The 22,989-nt window shown below is 37.3% G+C and overlaps 1 protein-coding gene across 1 annotated transcript; it reads left to right on the top strand.

Moving 5' to 3' along the window:
• The first annotated feature begins 15,018 nt into the window (after window positions 1-15,018).
• Window positions 15,019-15,957, top strand: LOC116589969 (olfactory receptor 4F3/4F16/4F29-like). Its single transcript, XM_032341697.1, has one exon. The coding sequence runs from the start codon at window positions 15,019-15,021 to the stop codon at window positions 15,955-15,957; it is 939 nt and encodes a 312-aa protein (XP_032197588.1).
• Window positions 15,958-22,989: the final 7,032 nt, after the last annotated feature.

Genomic DNA, 22,989 nt, shown 5'->3' with positions numbered 1-22,989 from the left:
TTTGATCTTGATGAAATCCCAATAGTTCATTTTTGCCCTTGCTTCCCTTGCCTTTGGCGTTGTTCCTAGGAAGATGTTGCTGCGGCTGAGGTCGAAGAGGTTGCTGCCTGTGTTCTCCTCAAGGATTTTGATGGATTCCTTTCACACATTGAGGTCCTTCATCCATTTTGAGTTTATTTTGGTGTGTGGTGTAAGGAAATGGTCCAATTTCACTTTTCTGCATGTGGCTGTCCAATTTTCCCAGCACCATTTATTGAAGAGGCTGTCTTTTTTCCATTGGACATTCTTTCCTGCTTTGTTGAAGATTAGTTGACCATAGAGTTGAGGGTCTATTTCTGGGCTCTCTATTCTGTTCCATTGATCTATGTGTCTGTTTTTGTGCCAGTACCATGCTGTCTTGATGATGACAGCTTTGTAATAGAGCTTGAAGTCCGGAAATGTGATGCCACCAACGTTGGCTTTCTTTTTCAGTATCCCTTTGGCTATTCGAGTTTTTTTCTGGTTCCATATAAATTTTAGAATTATTTGTTCCATTTCTTTGAAAAAGATGGATGGTACTTTGATAGGAATTGCATTAAATGTGTAGATTGCTTTAGGTAGCATAGACATTTTCACAATATTTATTCTTCCAATCCAGGAGCATGGAACATTTTTCCATTTCTTTGTGTCTTCCTCAATTTCTTTCATGAGTACTTTATAGTTTTCTGAGTATAGATTCTGTGTCTCTTTGGTTAGGTTTATTCCTAGGTATCTTATGCTTTTGGGTGCAATTGTAAATGGGATTGACTCCTTAATTTCTCTTTCTTCAGTCTTGCTGTTGGTGTAGAGAAATGCAACTGATTTCTGTGCATTGAAAATCAATTTTATATCCTGACACTTTACTGAATTCCTGTACAAGTTCTAGCAGTTTTGGAGTGGAGTCTTTTGGGTTTTCCACATATAGTATCATATCATCTGCAAAGAGTGATAATTTGACTTCTTCTTTGCCGATTTGGATGCCTTTAATTTCCTTTTGTTGTCTGATTGCTGAGGCTAGGACTTCTAGTACTATGTTGAATAGCAGTGGTGATAATGGACATCCCTGCTGTGTTCCTAAATCATGAATATTCTTAATGGCACCTAGAATGACGTATCCTTTCCTGGTTTTCAAATGACTTTCATCAGCTATAGCCTTATCAAATGTATTTCTTAAATAATATGACTTGAAAGTGAACATTACTCCTTGATCCCTTAGCTGCAGAATGGATGATTTGTTACCAGGCATGAAAATATTACATCTTCATAAGGGTTCTTGGGTGAACAGAGGCATTGTTAGTAAGTGATTGTATTTTGAAAGGAATCTTTTTTTTTTTTTTTTTTTTTTTTGTGAGCAGTAGGTCTTAACCATGGGGTTAAAATATTTAGTAAATTATGTTGTAAACAGAGATGCTATCATGCAGGCTTTTTTGATCCATTTGTAGAACATAGGCAGAGTAATTTAGCATAATTCTTGAGGGCTCTAGGACTTTTAGAATGATAAAGGAACATTGGCTTCAACTTAAAGTCATAGCTGCTTTAGGACCCTAACAAGAGGGTCAGTTTCTCCTTGAAGCTTTGAAGCCAAACATAGACTTCCCCTTCCTAGCTATGAAAATCCTAGCTGGTATCTTCTTCCAATAGAAGACTATTTTTGTTGTTCATTGTAGCCATCGTTATAATCTTGGTGAGCTCTTCTGGATAACTTGCTGCAGCTTCTGCATTAGAGCTTGCTGCTTCACTTTGCACTTTTATGTTACAGAGATGCCTTCTTTCCTTAAACTTGTGAACCAGCCTCTGCTAGCTTCAAACTTTTCTTCTGTAGCTTCCTCATCTCTCTCAGCCTTCATAGAATTGAAGAGAGTTAGGGGTTGCTGTGGGATAGGCTTTTGCTTAAGGGAGTGTTTTGGCTGGTTTTTTTCTAGGCAGACTGCTACAACTTTCTCCTTATCAGCAATAAGGCTGTTTTGCTTTCTTATCATTTGTATATTCACTGGGGTACACTTTTAATTTACTTCAAGAATTTTTCCTTTGTCCACATCCTCTCCAACACATGTTGTTTCCTGTCTTGTTAATTTTGGCCATTCTAACTGGTGTAAGGTGATATCTCAGTGTGGTTTTAATTTGAATCTCCCTGAGGGCTAGTGATGATGAACATTTTTTCATGTGTCTGATAGCCATTTGTATGTCTTGATTGGAGAAGTGTCTGTTCATATCTTCTGCCCATTTTTTGATATGATTGTTTGTTTTGTGTGTGTTGAGTTTGAGGAGTTCATTATAGATCCTGGATATCAACCTTTTGTCTGTACTGTCATTTGCAAATATCTTCTCCCATTCTGTGGGTTGCCTCTTTATTTTTTTGACTGTTTCCTTTGCTGTGCAGAAGCTTTTGATCTTGATGAAGTCCCAAAAGTTCATTTTCACTTTTGTTTGTTTCCTTTGCCTTTGGAGACATATCTTGAAAGAAGTTGCTGTGGCTGATATTGAAGAGATTACTGCCTATGTTCTCCTCTAGGATTTTGGTGGATTTCTGTCTCACGTTGAGTTCTTTTATCCATTTGGGTTTATCTTGGTGTATGGTTTGAGAGAATGGTCGAGTTTCATTCTTCTACATATAGCTGTCCAGTTTTCCCAGCACCATTTACTGTCTTTTTTCCACTGTATATTTTTTCCTGTTCTATCGAAGATTATTTGACCATAGAGTTGAGGGTCCATATCTGGGCTCTCTACTCTGTTCCACTGGTCTATGTGTCTGTTTTTATGCCAGTACCACGCTGTCTTGGTGATCACAGCTTTGTAATCTGGTAACGTGATGCTGCCAGTTTTATTTTTGTTTTTCAACATTTCCTTAGCAATTCAGGGTCTCTTCTAATTCCATAGAAATTTTTGGATAATTTGCTCCAGCTCTTTGAAGAATACTGGTGGAATTTTGATCAGAATGGCATTAAAAGTATAGATGGCTCTAGGCAGTATAGATATTTTAACCATGTTTATTCTTCTGATCCAAGAGCATGGAATGGTCTTCCATCTTTTTGAGTCTTCTTCAATTTCTTTCATGAGTGTTCTGTAGTTCCTCAAGTATAGATCCTTTACCACATTGGTCAGATTTATTCCTAGGTATCTTATGGTTCTTGGTGCTATAGTAATGGAATCGATTCTCTAATTTCCCTTTCTGTATTTTCATTGTTAGTGTATAAGAAAGCCCCTGATTTCTGTACATTGACTTTGTATCCTGCCACGTTGCTGAATTGTTGTATGAGTTCTAGCAGCTTGGGGGTGGATTATTTTGGGTTTTCCATATAAAGAATCATGTCATCTGCAAAGAGAGAGAGTTTGACTTCTTCACTGCCAATTTGGATACTTTTTATTTCTCTTTGTTGTCTGATTGCTGTTGCTAGGACTTCTAATACTATGTTGAACAATCATCAGAAGGTATTATCAACAGTTATATGCCAATAAGCTTAGCAACCTAGATGAAATGGATGCATTCCTGGAAAACTATAAACTCCCAAAATTGAACCAGGAAGAAATCAACAACCTGAATAGACCAATATCTAGTAACGAGATTGAAGCAGTGATCAAAAACCTTTCAAAAAACAAGAGCCCAGGACCTGATGGATTCCCTGAGGAATTCTACCAAATTTTCAAAGAAGAAATAACACCTATTCTCCTGAAGCTGTTGCAAAAAATTGAAGCAGAAGGAAAACTTCCAGATTCTTTCTATGGAGCCAGCATTAATTACCCTGATCCCCAAACCAGGCAAGACCCTACCAAAAAGGAGAATTTCAGACCAATATCACTGATGAATATGGAGGCTAAAATTCTCAACAAGATCCTAGCGAACAGGATCCAACAGCACATTAAAACGAGTATCCACCATGACCAGGTGGGATTCATCCCTGGGCTACAAGGATGGTTCAACATTCGCAAATCAATCAATGTGATACAACAAATTAATAAGAGAAGTGAGAAGAACCACATGGTACTCTCAATTGATGCAGAAAAAGCATTTGACAAAATCCAGCATCTGTTCCTGATTAAAACGCTTCAAAGTGTAGGGATAGAGGGAACAGTCCTGAACTTCATCAAATCTATCTATGTAAGACCTACAGCAAATGTCATCCTCAATGGGAAAAAGCTTGCAGCCTTCTTGTTGGGATCAGGAACAAGACAAGGATGCCCACTTTCACCACTCTTCTTCAATCCCAGCTTTTAAATTAAAGTGGGAGACACATGACTCTTTACCTTATTTGAACACTTACAGGGTTTTGTAAGGTTGTTAACTGGCCCAATTCAATATTGTGACTCAAGGAATAGGGAGGTCCCAGGAGAGGGAGAGAGATGGGGAATAGCCATATGGTGGAGCAGTGAGAACATACACATTTTTAAAATTAAATTTGCTGTCTTATATGGGTATGGTTTGTGGTACCCCCAAACAATTACAGTAGTAACAGCAAAGATAACTGATCACAGCTCTCCCTAACAATCATAAAATAATGAGAAAGTTTCAAGTACTGTGAGCAAATCAAAATTGATAGAGACATAAAGTAAGCAAATACTGTTAGAAAAATGGCATTAATAGACTTGCTCAAGGCAAGGTTGCCACAAAACTTCGATTTGTAAAAAATGCAGTTCTGCAAAGTGCAATAAAACAAAGCACAATAAAATGAGTTCTTTTTGTATTTCTTGAATTTTTCCAATATATTTTCACCACTTCATATTTTCTGTCATTTATTTCATTGCATAACTCATATATATTTTCTGTCATTTTAGAAAGAAGTTAGATCTTTAAAATTCATAGGAAATTTTCCTCATACCTTTCACTACTTCATGGTATATAGCCTATTATGTATATGATATTTATTTTGTGTCATTTCCCTTTACTTTCTTGAAGTATTTTCATATAGGTCATCTCTTGCTTTATTTTATAATAAAATTGTTTTTGTTTTTTTAAAGATTTTATTTATTTATTTGACAGAGAGAGAGCAAGAGCACACAAGCAGGGGGAGTGGCAGAGGGAGAGAGAGAAGCAGGCTCCCTGCTGATCAGGGAGTCCAATGTGGACTCGATCCCAGGACCCTGGGATCATGACCTGAGTGGAAGGCAGTTGCTTAACCAACTGAGCCACCCCAGTGCCCATATAATAAAATTAGTATAATGCATATCTAATTATTATTTTAAGATTTTATTTTTAATTTCTAAACCTAATGTGGAGCTTGAACTTACAACCCTGAGATCAAGAGTCCCATGCTTTACCAAGTGAGCCAGCCAAGCACCCCAATTATTAATCTAATATTGAATATGCTAGAAATTTAAAAAGATACTGTGGTGGAGGAACTAGGGGTTTTAGTGAGATGTGATAGAAGGCAGGTGAGTTTGCAATGTTGTCTCCAAATCATCTCTCGACCGTTGGGATGATTCTCTCCTGGATTCCTGGGCTAACTACTGGCTCAGAGCAGCCATATTTGTTAATTTTGATCATTTGCCTTATGGTTTATCCTTTCTTCTCATTGCATAATGGGAATAGTCAAGTGTTTTGCTGCTTCCCACCTCCTCTTGCCTTGATTTTTCTTTCATTCCACCACACATGGTCTACTTATTCTAAAGGTGCTGTATCTGTGTCTTTCCCTTTAAATGCCTTTCCTCAGTCACTCTGTCAAGTGAATGTTCACACACTCCCATGTTTCTGTTCAAAGTAAAGATCATTGGTTTTGTTCCAAGTGTATCCATCTCTTTTTGAGACCGTTGAGCTTAGTGACTAGTTTAGGATCTTAGGAGGCATGATTTTTATTTTGGTGTTCACTCCTGTCCTGTTTCAATTTTTATTGCACATAAAGTTCTTTTGTTTTTTTTGAATGTGTTGTGGTTTGGAATTGTAGCTTTACTTCCCAGCCTTTCTAAGTAGATGGAGTTTACATTTTTGTTTCTTCTTCTGTAAAGAAAGATGAAAGAAGCAGCATCTCAAGTTTGAACTCTTAGTCTGGATGTATGAATTTATTTACGTAATTGAGGTTAACAATTTTATTTTTGCTCTTGTATTTGTCTGAAATTTGGATTCAAGATTATAGGTGCTTCATGAATATGTTGTGTAATATTGACTTTTCAGTAATTTAAGGAAGTTAGCTGTAGGAGAAAGAAGAAAATTTTGGGACTGTCTTAAATTCATATATAGACCAAACTTCTAATATGTGTGACTTTTAGATGAAAAATAGTTTGAGATTAGGTGGCAACACGTACTTCATAGTGTGGTTGTGAGGATTCAGTAGAGTATATATAAAAACACTATATTTGAAGTCAATTTAACTCTCATTTTCTCACATATTTTCTCTACGTTTTTCATGCAATATAATAATGGTTTTATTTCCATGTATTATTCTTTTATTCTTCATACTTTTTAATATATTCTTGTTTTAAGTTGAATATTATTGAGGTAATCAACCTGATAAAAAGGTTAAAAATTGTCAAAGGATAGTTTTTTACTGTTGCTCTTGAATTCAACTTTAGTCATCATAAAATAAAGATTTAAAGTTTAAAAAATGGCAAAGGTCTCTTTGTTGTTAGAAAACTAAATGCCTCTCATTTTTTCTTATTAATAGTTTCTGTGCTTGGCTACATTGGGAGAACCAAATCAACCATAGGCAATAATTCCCTAAGCCAAGTGATCTCAGTTTGGCAATCCCAAATCTCTGCGGCATTACTTGGTCACTACCTCCTGGGGATGTAATTAGCTGCTGTTCTGACCGTTTTTATACAGCCATTTTGAGTGTCTATAATGATCCTGTATAGGATCCCTTTGATTTGCGGAGAACTATAATCTATCTGAATCTTTAATGATACTGTTCTCTTAATTTTCTTTGCAAAACAGGTAAGTGGGAGGGACGGAAATAAAATCTGTAGTGAGTAAATCAGCAAACCAAGGTTTCTATGTTCTAGGAATTAAGTTTTCCTCAACTCACCATGATGTCAGCTTCCTCTGTGGCATGTTGCTATTGATATCCTAGAGAAGGACAATGGAACAGGAGTCAGGCCCGTGAAAGATAGTCACTGTGTATGGGTAGCTGAAGGTATGAGTAGGGGAAAGTGTATATCTAGCCCCCAAAGAAAAGAATAAAGTTGTAGAAGAATATCATGGAAAACTCAGAGTTTATCATATGACTGTCTTCTTTTCCAAGTTTCCTAACAGTTTACCTTGGCTTTAAAAAAAAAAAAAAAAAGATGTATTTATTTATTTACTGGGGAGGGGTGGAGAAGCAGAGGGAGAAGGACAGAGAGAATCTTCAAGCAGACTCTCCACTAAGTGTGGAGCCCTGATGTGGGGCTCAATTTCATGACCCTGAGATCATGACCTTAGCCAAAACTAAGAGTTGGATGCTTAACTAACAGTGCCTCTCAGGTGCCCCGACTTTGTGTTTGTTTTGCTTTGCTTTTAGTTATTTTTTCAGTCTCTGTGACTTTCTTTCTAGCCTGTGGTCAGCTTGGCCAACTGATCCATCTATTCAGTGCCCTGAAACTTTTCTTCCCTTTTTTAAACATGTGCTTCACCTGGCATTCCAATGCTCTGCGCTCATCCAAACGGTTACAGTTCTTTGATTGATGTCAAGCTGCTGAATATTGAGGGTGTGAGTCACAACAGAGTGGCATATAGGTTCTCTGAAAACTTTTTCTTCTAGCCCCTAACGGGGTACACATTTCATTCATCCATTCTCTGACAATTCTCTGTCATTTATTATATTATTATTATTATTTTTTTTTATTAGAAACTGTTTTATTGCTGTAACTAGGCAGCTCCCAAGTCTAACAAAGAACAGGTAAAAACAGCTTCCCAGAGAAGAAATGTGTGAAAATATATTGTCTTTTAACTCTTCACCATGGTTACAATGACTGTTTAGTTCTTTTATTTTTTTTAAATTTTTTATTTTTTAGAAACATATATTTTTATCCCCAGGGGTACAGGTCTGTACTAGAGCGTATCATGCTTAGCGAAATAAGTCAAGCAGAGAAAGACAACTATTATATTATTTATCCGCTAATGAACCTATTTCATATTTACAGTGTGTGCCTTTGATATACCAGTCCCAAACTGCCCATTTGCAACGCAGAAATATTTATGTAAATTGGTATCTCAATTGTTTTTTTTTACTTGTTTTCATCCTTCATTTTGACGAGCAGTTCAGTTTTGGCTTCTTTGGCTCTCCACTGATTGTACTACCTCTGAGACTCTTTTGTCTAATTTGTTGGCTCCTTTGTCTCCTTTCACATTATTACTATGACTTCTCTATATGGTTGGGTTTTGCTTTTTTTTTCCTTTATATTCTTTCCTTCGGGGAATTCATTCACTCTTGTATATTCAGTTATTACTCATATGGATTACTATACAATTATATCTTGGACCTATATTCATTTCTACACATCCTGACTCATATTTCCAGCTGTACATCTCACTAGTATCTGGAACTCCAACTGTTTAATAGAAATATGATCATCTATTTTCTCTATCCTCACAAATTCTGTGTCCAATTTCCTTATTTTTAAAAATGAGTTCACCATTGTCCTATCTATCCATTCTCAAATCTTAGTGTCATATTTGACATCACTCCTCATGTTCACTCCAACTTTAATCAGCCACCAATTTTTCATGTATTTCTTAATACTTTTATTTTCTGACTTACAATCTTAAAGCTAAAACCTTATAGTTTTAGTACATCTGTATATATCTCCCCTGATCTACTTTATTTCAGCATCCTCTCTTTTTTTCTTAATGATTTTATTTGTTTATTTATTTGTCAGAGAGAGAGACCATGCACAAGCAGGCAGAGTGGCAGGCAGAGGCAGAGAGAGGAGCAGGCTCCCCGCTGAGCAAGGAGCCTGACGTGGTACTCGATCCCAGGACCCCAGGATCATGACCGAGCCAAAGGCAGCAGCCCAACCAAATGAGCCACCCAGGTGTCCCTTTCAGCATTCTCTTTAAAGGAGTCTTTACCTCCATTGTTTCTTTCCTCCAAATGACCCATCGCATTTACAGATGGAGCATCTTTCCTAATTACTGGCCTTGTTGCCAATTCCATGCGCCCTCTTCATTGACTCCCTACATTTGTCTCATAATTCTTAAATATCTGTATTAGTTCCCAATGTCAGGCACAAACTAATCTTTATCATTTTTCTCTGTTACTTTTTTATTCTGCAAAACCAATATCTATTCTGTAGATAATCTGCATGCTTTACCATTAACCCATTGCGCAACAAATGTATCTGCTTTTCATATTTTACATCTGTTTGAAATAACTTTTTTAGAATCTGTGTTTGTATATTGTAATACTCGCCAATTCTTGAAGCAATACACAAATGTCACATCTGCTATGCTGCCTTTTCTCATCACTACCATTACCTTTTTTCACTCTCCTCATGTATTACACTTCTGTGACATGTATCACGAAATGCCTTAAGTATATTTATATTCATGTTGGCTGAGGATTGACTTTGTACAACACTGGTATGGCTTGAGCTCTGGCACATAGTAAGCAAATTCACTTTAATCAAATGAATAAACGAGAAGAATGGGGAATAGAACATAATCAAGACTTTGGTTTTGAATAACTTTCTAACTAAAATATGCCTAAACTACCGCTGATTTCTCCATTATACAACTAAAGTGGAGGTAAAAACTAAAGAATTTTACATGCTTTATGAAAAGGGCAGTTTGAAAGAAAAGTCTATTTTCCTGGCAGACCAACACAAATGTGAGTCTGGATGGGTACAGCCTTCAGAAATTCCTTGAAGCACCTGCCTTGGTCCTTTCTCCATTCCCTCTTTCCTTTTACCACTAACAACAACGAAAGTATCCAGTGTTATCTGTGGTGGTCAGAAAAAAAATTTATTTTTAGATGAAATTTATGACTTTGGATTGAGTGGACAGCAGTAGTAGAAGGATCACAGCCTCGTCAGAACACAGAGCACTTTCCTGCATCTCTTAGGGAGTCTTTGGCTAGTTTTTGATTTCCACTAAGGAGAAAAATTGTTATTTGGGAAAAATGCTTAAGTGACTGAATGCAGTGTGGATATAGAAGCCCTGTCTAAAACTAGTTCTTGTAGAACAATGGAAGTTTCAGAATTTGAGGAATAGTTTTCTGTACTTGAAAGTCAGTCATGTGCATATACTCTTCAGCATGTAATAGATAACATTTATGGTGCCACACTGTGTGATAGGTACTGAGTCAGGAAAGTTTACCTATAATACTTATTTCTCACAACACCCTGTAAGGAAGTATTATTATCTCCACATTAGTAATGATAATACTGAAGTTCAGAGAGGTCAAGTAAATTTGACATGCTCATGTAGCAAGTGAGTTGTAATGCCATCAAAGCTCAAGCTGCTGATCATTCTACTGTAATGTGTAAAAGGCAATCTGTGAATTTTTGTATTTTTAGGATTGAAGAATATAGAGATGAAAATTTGGAAATGATCTCTGGAGTTTTGAAAGTGAGCATATAGCTGTGTGATAACTACACTATGTAGAAGTACACCACCTTTGGAAATAACTGTACTGTGACCCTCAGAAGCAGAAGTTGACTGGACAGAGAACCCTCCTGGGATAGTAGAACACACAGAAACACACAGTGGGGAGAATTTCACTTGCCTCTTGTTTGTTGTTCTGTATGTCTCCTTCTCCTGTTTAGTATATGATTAAGCTCCTCAAGTCACAAAAACAGTAAAAATTTTATAATGAATTACTTATCTGTATCATTGTACACTACAAAAGACAGTCTTTCCATTTATTATCATCTGTGATTTTCACAGAAACTCTGTGAGCCTGACAGGGCAGGTAATAGAAGCAATCTGCCTTCCTTAAATGCAACCCAGTGTCAAAGTCAGGAGCAGCCCTGAATCAGTGAATTTAAGGTGAGAGATCGATGTTCTCTTTAACTTACCTGGGTTCTCAGACACCTTGGCTATCATATTTCATACGCTCTGAACCTGTTCAGCTTCTTTTCTTTCTTCTTGGTGGTTTCTTTTTGTCCTTTGTCATAAGTATCTTTCCTGATTTACCCCTTTCCCCATATTCCCCACACTTAAAATCCTCATTCTTTCTTCTTTCTGTCTCCTTTATTTTTTTTCTGCATCTCAGATTATTCCACAGACTTCAGGAAAATAAATTGAGTGCTGGCTATAGGCTTGAAGATTAAATATTTAATCCTCACCAAGAAGTATGCCATAAAGCCCTAGGTGCCTTCTTACTGAGAGACTATTAGTTATGGTATGATGAGTTTTTAAATGAGAAATTTCCCCTTATGTCTGTTAAAATGACTGGAAAATATTACCAAGAAAGGAGAAAAAAAATAGTAAAGATCGTTGACCAGAAGACATTGCTTTACTACAGCTGGGGGTTATTAATCTAACTTCTCAATCAAGAACTATCTACTGACTTTCTGTATGTACCTGCGTATATAATATGGGCTATACACACATGCATAATGATAGGTAGTATTAAAAGTTAATATGAAAGTTTACTTTCATATTACATAATTCAAGGTATTTCTCACATACTGTGTATCTCTCTTTATTCAGTTCTAATTCTTAAAGTGCCAGATCAATATCTGTGTTCTTGGGGTAGCTATCTGCTACCCATCTGCTCTTGCTGATACAAGTTATCTTCTACCTTTGAATTTTTAAAAAAATATTTTATTTTTATTTATTTTTTTAAAGATTTTATTTATTTGACAGACAAATCACAAGTGGGTAGAGAAGCAGGCAGAGAGAGAGAGGGAAGCAGGCTCCCTGCTGAGCAGAGAACCCAATGCAGGGCTCCATCCCAGGAGTCTGGGATCATACCTGAGCCAAAAGCAGAGGCTTTAACCCACTGAGCCACCCAGGCGCCCCTGCCTTTGAATGTTTTTAACACACTTCCCTTTCTCTGCCCAAATGATCACATATTTATTTCAGTATTCACTTGGCATGTATTGTATATCACATTAGATTGTATTTGTTGTGTGTACAGTTTATGTATTTTTCCACATTTTCTTAATTCTTTCACTTATAGGAGTAGCAAAAGAATAAATCAGTATGAAGGAAAATTGTCAATAAGAGCTACAAAAATACTTGGTATTTGAATTAACCTTTGAGGATAATAAAATTTAGAGATATTAGGGTGTCTGGCTGGACCAGTTGGTAGAGTATGTGGCTCTTGATCTCTGGGTCATGAATTTGAGCCCCATGTTGGGTATAGAGACTACTTATAAAAAGAAAGAAGAAAAAAAATTTAGGAAGACCAAAGAATGGACTTTTTAGAAACATTATGTTAAATTTTTTACTGTTGTAGTGACTGGTTACATAACCACCAAAATACAAAAAGTACACAAATCATAATTGCAATGAATAATCACTTTCCAGATATAATTTACTATTGTATTAGCCAAATAATCTTTAATTGGGCACACATTTTATGTAATTTAATTAATGTCAGTTTGCATTATTATAATGGGCATTTTGTATTGAGTGTCTCTGTTTGGTTTGGTTTTAACCAGGAAAAAAAAAATCAGTGTTTTGAGTTTTGCTTTCTCTTACTTAATTGCTTCTTCTAGAATTTTTCTTTTTGGAATAGGAATCAAGAAACATAGTTTTGGTCCCCAAACCATCATTTGTGTGAATCTTGGAAACTCAGTTTACTTTGCTGGGTTTCATGTTTTTCATCTGAGTGATAACCAGTTGGAACAAGTAGACTTTATGTAAGTCCAGGAGAATTTCTCTTATTACACTGGGGACATGTGCTTTCCTTATCAATGCTTTGACTGAATTTCCCGACTCCCTCCCCAGTACCTCCATCACTTCCCCATGAATGATTCATCCTTTCATTCCTTTGAGGTACTATCTTTGCCCTGATGAGTAGCATTAGTGCCCCCTACTCCAGGCCCTGTGTTTCTGGTAATATAAAGTGTGACCTTGAGATTGTAGACTGTTAGCTCAGCAGATAACAGTGTAATCACTGTGTATAGGTGAGAAAGGAGAGATTAATGCCAGCTATGGTGACCCAGAATTAGGGGCAGGACACAGTGATCATTTCTGTGAGTTTTGCAGTCTGGGATGACTGAAGGCATCAGCCAGTTGTTCCACTGTGTGAGAAAGACTAGAATTGTAGCTACAAATATGAAGGATATCATTATACTTTTCTACTGTACTTCATCAGTTCCTAAAGTAACCTTATTCATACTGTTCTCAGAAACTACTGTTATAGACTATGACTGAGGTAGATACCTGGACACAGAGAAACATAACGCTGTTTTCTGCTCACTTTCCACTTCACATGTAACTGCTACACATATTAAAGGACTGCATGTCCAGTGTCACATTTGGTATTTTATGGTTCAAGATTAGAAAACTCATCTCTCCTAAAGTGTGACTTATTAATATTTGACATTCTTATTTTCTTTAAAGATTTTATTTATTTATTTGACAGAGATCACAAGCAGGCAGAGAGGCAGGCAGAGAGAGAAGGGGAAGCAGGCTTCCTGCTGAGCAAAGAGCCTGATGCAGGGCTTGATCCCAGGACCCTGGGATCCTGACCTGAGCTGAAGGTAGAGGCTTTAACCCACTGAGCCACCCAGGCACCCAGACGTTCTTATTTTTAAGTCATAAATCAGAAGTATGAAATCCAAATTTCTTTGAAGATAAAGTATCTGAGTGGGTTTTAGTCAAAGTAAGCAGGATAATACTACATATCATGACATGTTACCCTGCAGGTGGTTCTGGGCACTTTAAAAGGCCAGGAGAATGTCCGTGGATGCAAAAGTACATACCAAAGGGAGGCCAAGACACTGATGAATTAAAACGTAGTATCCCAGGAATTCCAAGTGCTGATCTTTAATACCTTCATGTGTGTGGACAGAGAAAAGCTGTTTGCAAAGATATGTTACACCCTTGGTGGCCACTTTAGGCACGCACCTTAGCAGAAACTGGTGAAATCTTTAAAATGTGCGTATATTAGGTGTGGAGAAAGCCTTACATCCTTAGGTGGCTTAGACTCCTTATGAAATTCTTATTGAATGTTGAGGCTAGTTTAGGGTTTTGTAGTTGTGAAAAATTGTGTGGAAACTAGAGGTACCCAGGACAGTGAACATAATAAAATGTGATGGGAAAATATTTGTTCTGTTTTGTAGTAGAATCCATATAACAAGTGTTCTACTACACTTGTGGGCTGTCCAGTTTCACACACCCCAGTCTCTTTATTCAATCTCAATCTGTCGTAAATCAGTCTCAACTCTTACATCAAGCACCTCTCACTCCAGGTGACATTCCATTTGTTAATCATACTTTCCTCTCATTCCTACCTTTTTTTTTTTTTTGGCTTTTATTTTTCTTTATTATTTATTTCTTTATTTTTCTGAGTGAGTGTGCCAGCAAGGGGTGGTGAGGTGCAGAGAGAGAGGGAGAGAAAATCCTAAGCAAGTTCTACACCCAACGTGGAGCCCGATCTGGGGCTCGATCTCAATGCCCCTAAGATCATGACCCGAGCCAAAATCAAGGGTTGAATGCTTAACCAACTGTGCCACGCAAGCACCCCTCTTATTCCTACTTTTATTGGCAAATTGTGATCATGGAAATTGTGAGATCAAACTGGGGAGAGAAGTGGATTATGAAAATATACATAAAAGCAAGATGGAATATGTTAGAAATGAGGAATAGTCAATATCAGAAGTGATTTGCACAGTTAATCTATGTCATGGATACTCATGTATCCATGTCCATGCTTAATCTGTTAATTTGAGAACAGAGCATTGCAATCAGAGTTTTGGTTTAAATTTGTCATAAGTTTGGTTTAAATTGTGTCATAGCTCATGTGTGATTATTTGTCTTTATATGTGTGAGGAAGTAGATAATTATATACTTTTCACTCATAATAAGGATATTGACATATTGGTGGTTCTATGACCTATTATCATCTCCATAATCAGATTTTCTTTTTCATTTTCTTAATTCTCATCATTTCAGCAGCAGCCAAATTGGCTGGGTTCATGGATGGAGGGAATCACTCGGTTGTGTCTCAGTTTGTGTTTCTGGGACTGACTCATTCATGGGAGATCCAGCTTCTTCTCTTGGTGTTCTCCTCTGTGCTCTATGTGGCAGCCATGACGGGAAACATCCTCATTGTGTTTTCTGTGACCATCGATCCTCACTTACATTCCCCCATGTACTTCCTACTGGCCAGTCTCTCTTTCATTGACTTGGGGGCCTGCTCTGCCACCTCACCCAAGATGATTTATGATCTTTTCAGAAAGCACAAAGTTATCTCCTTTGGAGGCTGCATTGCCCAGATCTTCTTCATCCATGTCATTGGTGGCGTGGAGATGGTGCTGCTCATTGCCATGGCCTTTGACAGATATGTTGCCATTTGTAAGCCTCTGCACTACTTGACCATCATGAGTCCACGGATGTGCATTTTGTTTCTGGTTGCTGCTTGGGCCCTTGGCATAATACACTCACTGTTCCAACTAGCATTTATTGTTAATTTACCCTTCTGTGGTCCTAATGTATTGGACAGCTTTTACTGTGACCTTCCTCGTCTCCTCAGACTGGCTTGTACAGATACCTACAGATTGCAGTTCATGGTCACTGTCAACAGTGGGTTCCTCTGTGTTGGTTCTTTCTCTATACTCCTCATCTCCTACATCTTCATTCTGTTTACTGTTTGGAAACATTCCTCAGGCAGTTCGTCCAAAGCTCTTTCCACACTGTCAGCTCATATCACTGTGGTCCTTTTTTTCTTTGGGCCAACCATGTTTATATATACATGGCCACATCCCAATTCACAACTGGACAAATTTCTTGCTCTCTCTGATGCTGTTCTCACTCCTTTTCTGAATCCAGTCATCTACACATTCAGGAATAAGGACATGAAAGCAGCAATGAAGAGAGTATGCAGACAGCTAGTGATTTACAGGAAGATCTCATAGGTAATATAAGGCCTTCTCACTAATCATGGTGTAGCCTTTTGTTTCTGTCTTTGGTATTTTGGATTCAGAAGACCTGAGGCATCCAATATTGATATGAGTGTTTTCATGGCTATAACTTAATTATTACTTGATGAATGTATTTATTCTTTATGGAAAGTGAGCCAGGAGAAGAGTGTATCTTTCTATATATATAAATCCCATTTAATTTCTTTCAGCCATGTTATATAGTTTCTGGTGAACAGGTCTTACATATCTTTCTTGAGATGTATTCCTATTTTAATTTATGGTGCCATTTTAAATGGTCTTTTTTGTTTAATTTATAACTGCTTATTGCTAATATGTAGAAATATAATAGATATTTTGTGTATTGGCATTGTATTTTGAACACTTGCAAAATCTTTTACTTCTACTTGTTTGTTATAGAGTAAGTAGAGTTTTCCTCATAGGTGATGATGTTTTCAGTGCATAAAGACATTTTACTTCTCATATTCTAGTATGTATCACTTTATTCATTTTTGTTGCCTTATCGTACTTGCTACATCAAACAGTGTAGTGCTGAATACAAGTGGTTAGGGTAGACATCCTTGACTGTTTCTATTCTTATGAGAAAATCATTCAGTTTTTCACCATTAAGTATGATGCTAGCTGTAGGTTTTTAGTAGAAGCTTTTTATCAGGCTGAGGAAATTCCTTTCTATTTAATTAGCTGAAAGTTTTTAAAATGAAGAATGGATGTTGGATTTTGAAACAATGATTTTGCTGGTTTTGTATCAGCGTGTAATGCTGACCTTATAGAATATATCTCTTTGTATTAAACTTATTGCAGGAGTTTTGTAGAATTGTTATTGTTTCTTTCTTTCTTTTTTTTTTTTTAAAGATTTTATTTGTTTATTTGACAGAGAGAAATCACAAGTAGGCAGAGAGGCAGGCAGAGAGAGAGAGAGGGAAGCAGGCTCCCTGCTGAGCAGAGAGCCCGATGCGGGACTCGATCCCAGGACCCTGAGATCATGACCTGAGCCGAGGCAGCGGCTTAACCCACTGAGCCACCCAGGCACCCTATTGTTTCTTTCTTAATTGGTAAAATTCACTATAAAAGTCATTTTGGCTTTCAGTTTTCTCTGTGGAAAGGCTTTCAACTAGCAATCCAATTTTTGGTAGCTTGTGTCCTCAATGAAATTTGTATATTAATCTGTGTTTTAAATTTATTGGAGAAGTTGTTCCTAATGTTGTCTTTTTCTTTTTCAGTCTTTTAAAAATTTATTTATTTAAAAAATTTTTTTTTAAATTTATTTTTTATTTTCAGCATAATAGTATTCATTATTTTTGCACCACACCCAGTGCTCCATGCAATCCGTGCCCTCTATAATACCCACCTGGTACCCTGACTTCCCACCCCCCGCCCCTTCAAAACCCTCAGATTGTTTTTCAGAGTCCATAGTCTCTCATGGTTCACCTCCCTTTCCAATTTCCCTCAACTCCTTTCTCCTCTCTATCTCCCCATGTCCTCCATGCTATCTGTTATGCTCCACAAATAAGTGAAGCCATATGATAATTGACTCTCTCTGCTTGACTTATTTCACTCAGCAGAATCTCTTCCAGTCACGTCCATGTTGCTACAAAAGTTGGGTTTTCATCCTTTCTGGTGGAGGCATAATACTCCACAGTGTATATGGACCACATCTTCCTTATCCATTCATCCATTGAAGGGCATCTTGGTTCTTTCCACAGTTTGGTGACCGTGGCCATTGCTGCTATAAACATTGGGGTACAGATGGCCCTTCTTTTCACTACATCTGTATCTTTGGGGTAAATACCCAGGAGTGCAATTGCAGGGTCATAGGGAAGTTCTATTTTTAATTTCTTGAGGAATCTCCACACTGTTCTCCAAAGAGGCTGCACCAAATTGCATTCCCACCAACAGTGGAAGAGGGTTCCCCTTTCTCCACATCCCCTCCAACACATGTTGTTTCCTGTCTTGCTAATTTTGGCCATTCTAACTGGTGTAAGGTGATATCTCAATGTGGTTTTAATTTGAATCTCCCTGAGGGCTAGTGATGATGAACATTTTTTCATGTGTCTGATAGCCATTTGTATGTCTTCATTGGAGAAGTGTCTGTCCATATCTTCTGCCCATTTTTTGATATGATTGTCTGTTTTGTGTGTGTTGAGTTTGAGGAGTTCATTATAGATCCTGGATATCAACCTTTTGTCTATACTGTCACTTGCAAATATCTTCTCCCATTCAGTGGGTTGCCTGTTTGTTTTCTTGACTGTTTCCTTTGCTGTGCAGAAGCTTTTGATTTTGATGAAGACCCAAAAGTTTATTTTTGCTTTTGTTTCCTTTGCCTTTGGAGACATATCTTGGAAGAAGTTGCTGTGGCTGATATCGAAGAGATTACTGCCTATATTCACCTCTAGGATTCTGATGGATTCCTGTCTCACATTGAGATCTTTTATCCATTTTGAGTTTATCTTTGTGTACAGTGTAGGAGAATGGTTAAGTTTCATTCTTCCACATATAGCTGTCCAGTTTTCCCAGCACCATTTATTGAAGAGACTGTCTTTTTTCCACTGTATATTTTTTCCCGTTTTGTTGAAGATTAATTGACCATAGAGTTGAGGGTTTATATCTGGGCTCTCTACTGCACCAGTGGTGGCTGTCCTGGGTCTGGGGACTTAAGCCCCTGATCCTAACACCCCGATTCTTGCAATTTCCCCCCGGTGATCCTTTGCTCTTTTTGAGTGCTTTCTACCAGACTTCCAAGTTAATGCTGATCCCCAGGCGCAGGGCACTCTCGTATTGGGATATTACTTTCCAACTGGCTGCCTCTGGTGGCTCCCTCCCCCTTTTGTTTATCTTCCAATATCAGTCCGACTTTCCCACTCCAATTTTTCCTGCCCACTGACGTCTTCTGCTCCGGTAGAGATCCAGACATGTATAATTCTGATCTCAGGCTGATTTTGTGGGTGATCGGAGTTCTTTGGAAGGTAATCAGCTCACTTTAGGGTACAGGTTCAAAGGGCATCTCCTCCTACTTCCCCGTCATCTTGTCTCCCCTCCCTAATATTGTCTTATTATGAAGTATCTGTAAGACTTGTTATATTTTCCTCTTTCATTGTCTATTGGTAGCTTATGTTTTTTTTTAAAAAAAATTATCAGAGTTTTAGAGGTTCTTCAGCTTCTTTTTTTTCCTTTTTTTAAAATTTTTTTTATGTTTTATAAACATATATTTTTATCCCCAGGGGTACAGGTCTGTGAATCGCCAGGTTTACACACTTCACAGCACTCACCAAAGCACATACCCTCCCCAATGTCCATAACCCCATCCCCCTTCTCCCATCCCCACTCCCCCCAGCAACCCTCAGTTTGTTTTGTGAGATTAAGAGTCACTTATGGTTTGTCTCCCTCCCAATCCCATCTTGTTTCATTTATTCTTCTCCTACCCACTTAAGCCCCTATGTTGCATCACCACTTCCTCATATAAGGGAGATCATGATAGTTGTCTTTCTCTGCTTGACTTATTTCGCTAAGCATGATATGCTCTAGTTCCATCCATGTTGTCGCAAATGGCAAGATTGATCCAAAGGGGCACGTGCACCCGAATGTTTATAGCAGCAATGTCCACAATAGCCAAACTATGGAAAGAACCTAGATGTCCATCAACAGATGAATGGATCAAGAAGCTGTGGTATATATACACAATGGAATACTATGCAGCCATCAAAAGAAATTAATTCTTCTTTAAATATTTGGTGGAATTCCCCTGGGAAGCCATCTGGCTCTGGACTCTGGTTTGTTGGGAGATCCTTGATTACTGATTCAATTTCTTTGCTGGTTAAGTGTCTGTTAAAATTTTCTATTTCCTCCTGTTTTAGTTTTTGTAGTCTATATGTTTCTAGGAATCTATCCTTTTCTTCTATATCCCCCATTTTGTTGGCATATAATTGCTTATAATAGTCTCATATATTTGCATATAATTGTTTGTATTTCTACAGTGTTGTAGTGATCTCTTTCTTTTGTGATTTTATCTATTGGTTCCTTTCTCTTTTGATGTCTGGCTAGGGTTTTATTAATTCTTTTAATTCTTTCAGAGAACCAACTCCTAGTTTCATTAATCTGTTCTGTTTTTTTTGATTTCTATGTCATTTATTTCTGATCTGTTCTTAGTTATTTCCCTTCTTCTGCTGGTTTTAGGCTTTATTTGCTATTATTTTTCCAACTCCTTTAGTTTTCAAGTTAGATTGTGTAACTGAGACTTTCCTTTCTTCTTGAGGAAGGCATGTATTGATATATACTTCCCTCTTAGGACCACCTTTGCTGCATCCCAAAGGTTTTGGACTGTCATGTTTTTTCATTTTAATTTGCTTCCATGTAATTTTTCAATTCTTTAATTTCCTGGTTGATCTATTCATTCTTTAGTAGGTTGCTCTTTAACCTCCATGTATTTATGGTCTTTTCAAATTTTTTCTTGTGGTTGACTTCAAATTTCATAGCATTATGATCTGAAAATATGCACTATATGATCTTAGTCTTTTTGGACTGGTTTAGACCTAATTTGTGACCCAGTATGTGATCTATTCTGGAGCATGTTCAATGTGCATTCAAGAAGAATGTGTATTCTTCCTGCTTTAGGATGAAATGTTCTGAATATCTCTGAAGTCCATCTGGTCTCATGTGTCATTTAGAGCCCTTGTTTCCTTGGTGATCTTCTGCTTAGATGATGTGAGGGGGCTGTTAAAGTCTCTTACTATTATTGTATTATTATCAATGAGTTTCTTTAAGTTTGTTATTAATTGATTTCTATATTTGCTCCCAACTTGGGAGCATAAGTAGTTACAATTGTTAGATCTTCTTGTTGGATAGACCTCTTTATGATGATATAGTATCCTTCTTTGCCTCTTGCTACAGTCTTTGGTTTAAAATATAATTTGTCTGACTAAGTACGGCTACCCCAGCTTTCTTTTGATGTCCATTAGCATGACAAATGATTTTCCACACCCTCACTTTCAATCTGGAGATGTCTTTGGGTCAAAAATAAGTCTTTTGTAAGAAGCATATTGATGGGTCTTGTTTTTTTTTATCCACTCTGATACCCTGTGTCTTTTATTTAGAGCATTTAGTCCATTTATATTCAGAGTTATTATTGATAGATATGAATTTAGTGCCATTATTTTACCTGTAAAGTTACTGTTCCTATGGGTTGTCTTTTTTCCTTTCTAGTCATTGTTCCTTTTGGTCTTGCTTTCATGCTCAAAGGGTCCCCTTTAGTATCTCTTGCAGAGCTGATTTAGTGTTCACAAATTCCCTTAGTTTTTGCTTATCTTGGAAACTCTTTATCTCTCCTCTATTCTAAAATATAGCCTTTCTGGGTATAGTGTTTTAATTTTTCTTTTAGCACAATGAATACATCATGCCACTTTCTTATGGCTTGCCAGATTTCTATGCACAGGTCTGCTGCTAACCTTATATGTCAACTCTTATAAGTTAAGGACCTTTTGTCCCTAGCTGCTTTCAGAGTCCTCTCTTTATCTTTGTATTTTGCAAGTTTCACTATGATATGTCTTGGTGTTGACCTGTTTTTTAATTTTGAGGGAAGTTCTCTATGCCTCTTGGAGTTGAATGAATTTTCCTTCCCCATATTAGGAAAGTTCTCAGCTATAATTTGATCAAAGTGACCTTCTGCCCCCTTTACCCTGCTCTTCTATGTCTGGGAATCCTATATATGGATATTATTGTACTTTGTGGAATCCCTGAGTTCCCTAAGTGTATATTTGTGATCTAAAAGTTTTCCTTCCTTCTTTTCAGCTTCATTATTTTCTGTAACTTTATCTTCTATATCACCTATTCATTCCTCTAATTCTTTCATCCTTGTGTGATTACATCCAGTTTGTTTTGCATCTCAATTCTAGTACTCTTTATTCCAGTATAACTAGTTTTCTATAGCCAGGGTTTCTCTGGTATCTTCTATGGTTCTTTCAAGCCCAGCTAGTATTCTTATAACTGTTGTTTTAAATTTATGTTAATATACATTGCTTGTATCTGTTTTGAATAAATCCCTGGCTGTGATTTCTCCTTGATCTTTCTTTTGGGAAGAATTCCATTTTGTCATTATGTCTAGGTTTCTGCCTTTTGTATGCTATGAAAACCTGTTATGTTTACCCTCCTGAAAGTAATAGTGTATTAAGAAGGAGTCATACACAGTCCAGGGCGTGGCACTTCAGAAAGTGTTTCTGGTGTAAGCTGTGTGCAGTCTACTGTTGTGTTTTGGCTGCTATTTCCCACAGGTCTGCAGAGTTCCTCCTTGGTTTCAGTGGAGAGTGTTTGAACATTTAACTAGGTGTGCTTTGATATGTTTGTTAAGATAAGCCTGATCAAAAAAGAAAAAAAAAAAAACCCTGATATAAGAAAATAGAAAAGAAAAAGGAACAAGAAAGCAAGCAAACCAAAAAGTGTAAGCCAGATTCCAAAGAAAGGAAAAAAGGATACAAGCCAACAAATGAACAAAAAAACTGTAAGCCTGATACTGGGGGTAAAAATGAAACGAATAAATAAAAACTAAATACAAAAACTAAAAAATCCCCCCAAAACCTTGTTCTGTTTCCACCAGAACTGAAACTGATGCTTTTGACCACTCTGTAATCAGTTGCCCTGATGCATGTGGACGGCAATGTTGGTCTTTGAGGGAGAAGCCCATTGCACTGGCTCACAGACTTCTCCTAATAAAGATGCCCCAGAGGGAACCTGGGTGAGTCAGTTAGTTGATCATTCAAATCTAGATTTTGGGTCAGGTCATGATCTCAGGATCGTAAGATCCAGGCCCATGTCAGGCTCTGCTTTCAGCATGGAGTCTGCTTGTCGCTCCCTCTGGAACTCCCCCTACTCTGTTTATCTCTATCTCTATCTTTAAAATAAATAAATAACATCTTTAAAAAAAGAAAAAGGTGTTCCTGCCAGACACAGGGGGCGGGGTTTGATATAAACTACTCTAGCCACCCCTGGAAGGGCTGTGTTTCTCTTTGAAGTCCTAGGTGC

Source organism: Mustela erminea, chromosome 5 (assembly GCF_009829155.1).
Source record: "Mustela erminea isolate mMusErm1 chromosome 5, mMusErm1.Pri, whole genome shotgun sequence".
In the NCBI taxonomy this organism is placed as follows: Eukaryota; Metazoa; Chordata; class Mammalia; order Carnivora; family Mustelidae; genus Mustela; species Mustela erminea.
This window is presented reverse-complemented; position numbering and strand designations above follow the sequence as displayed.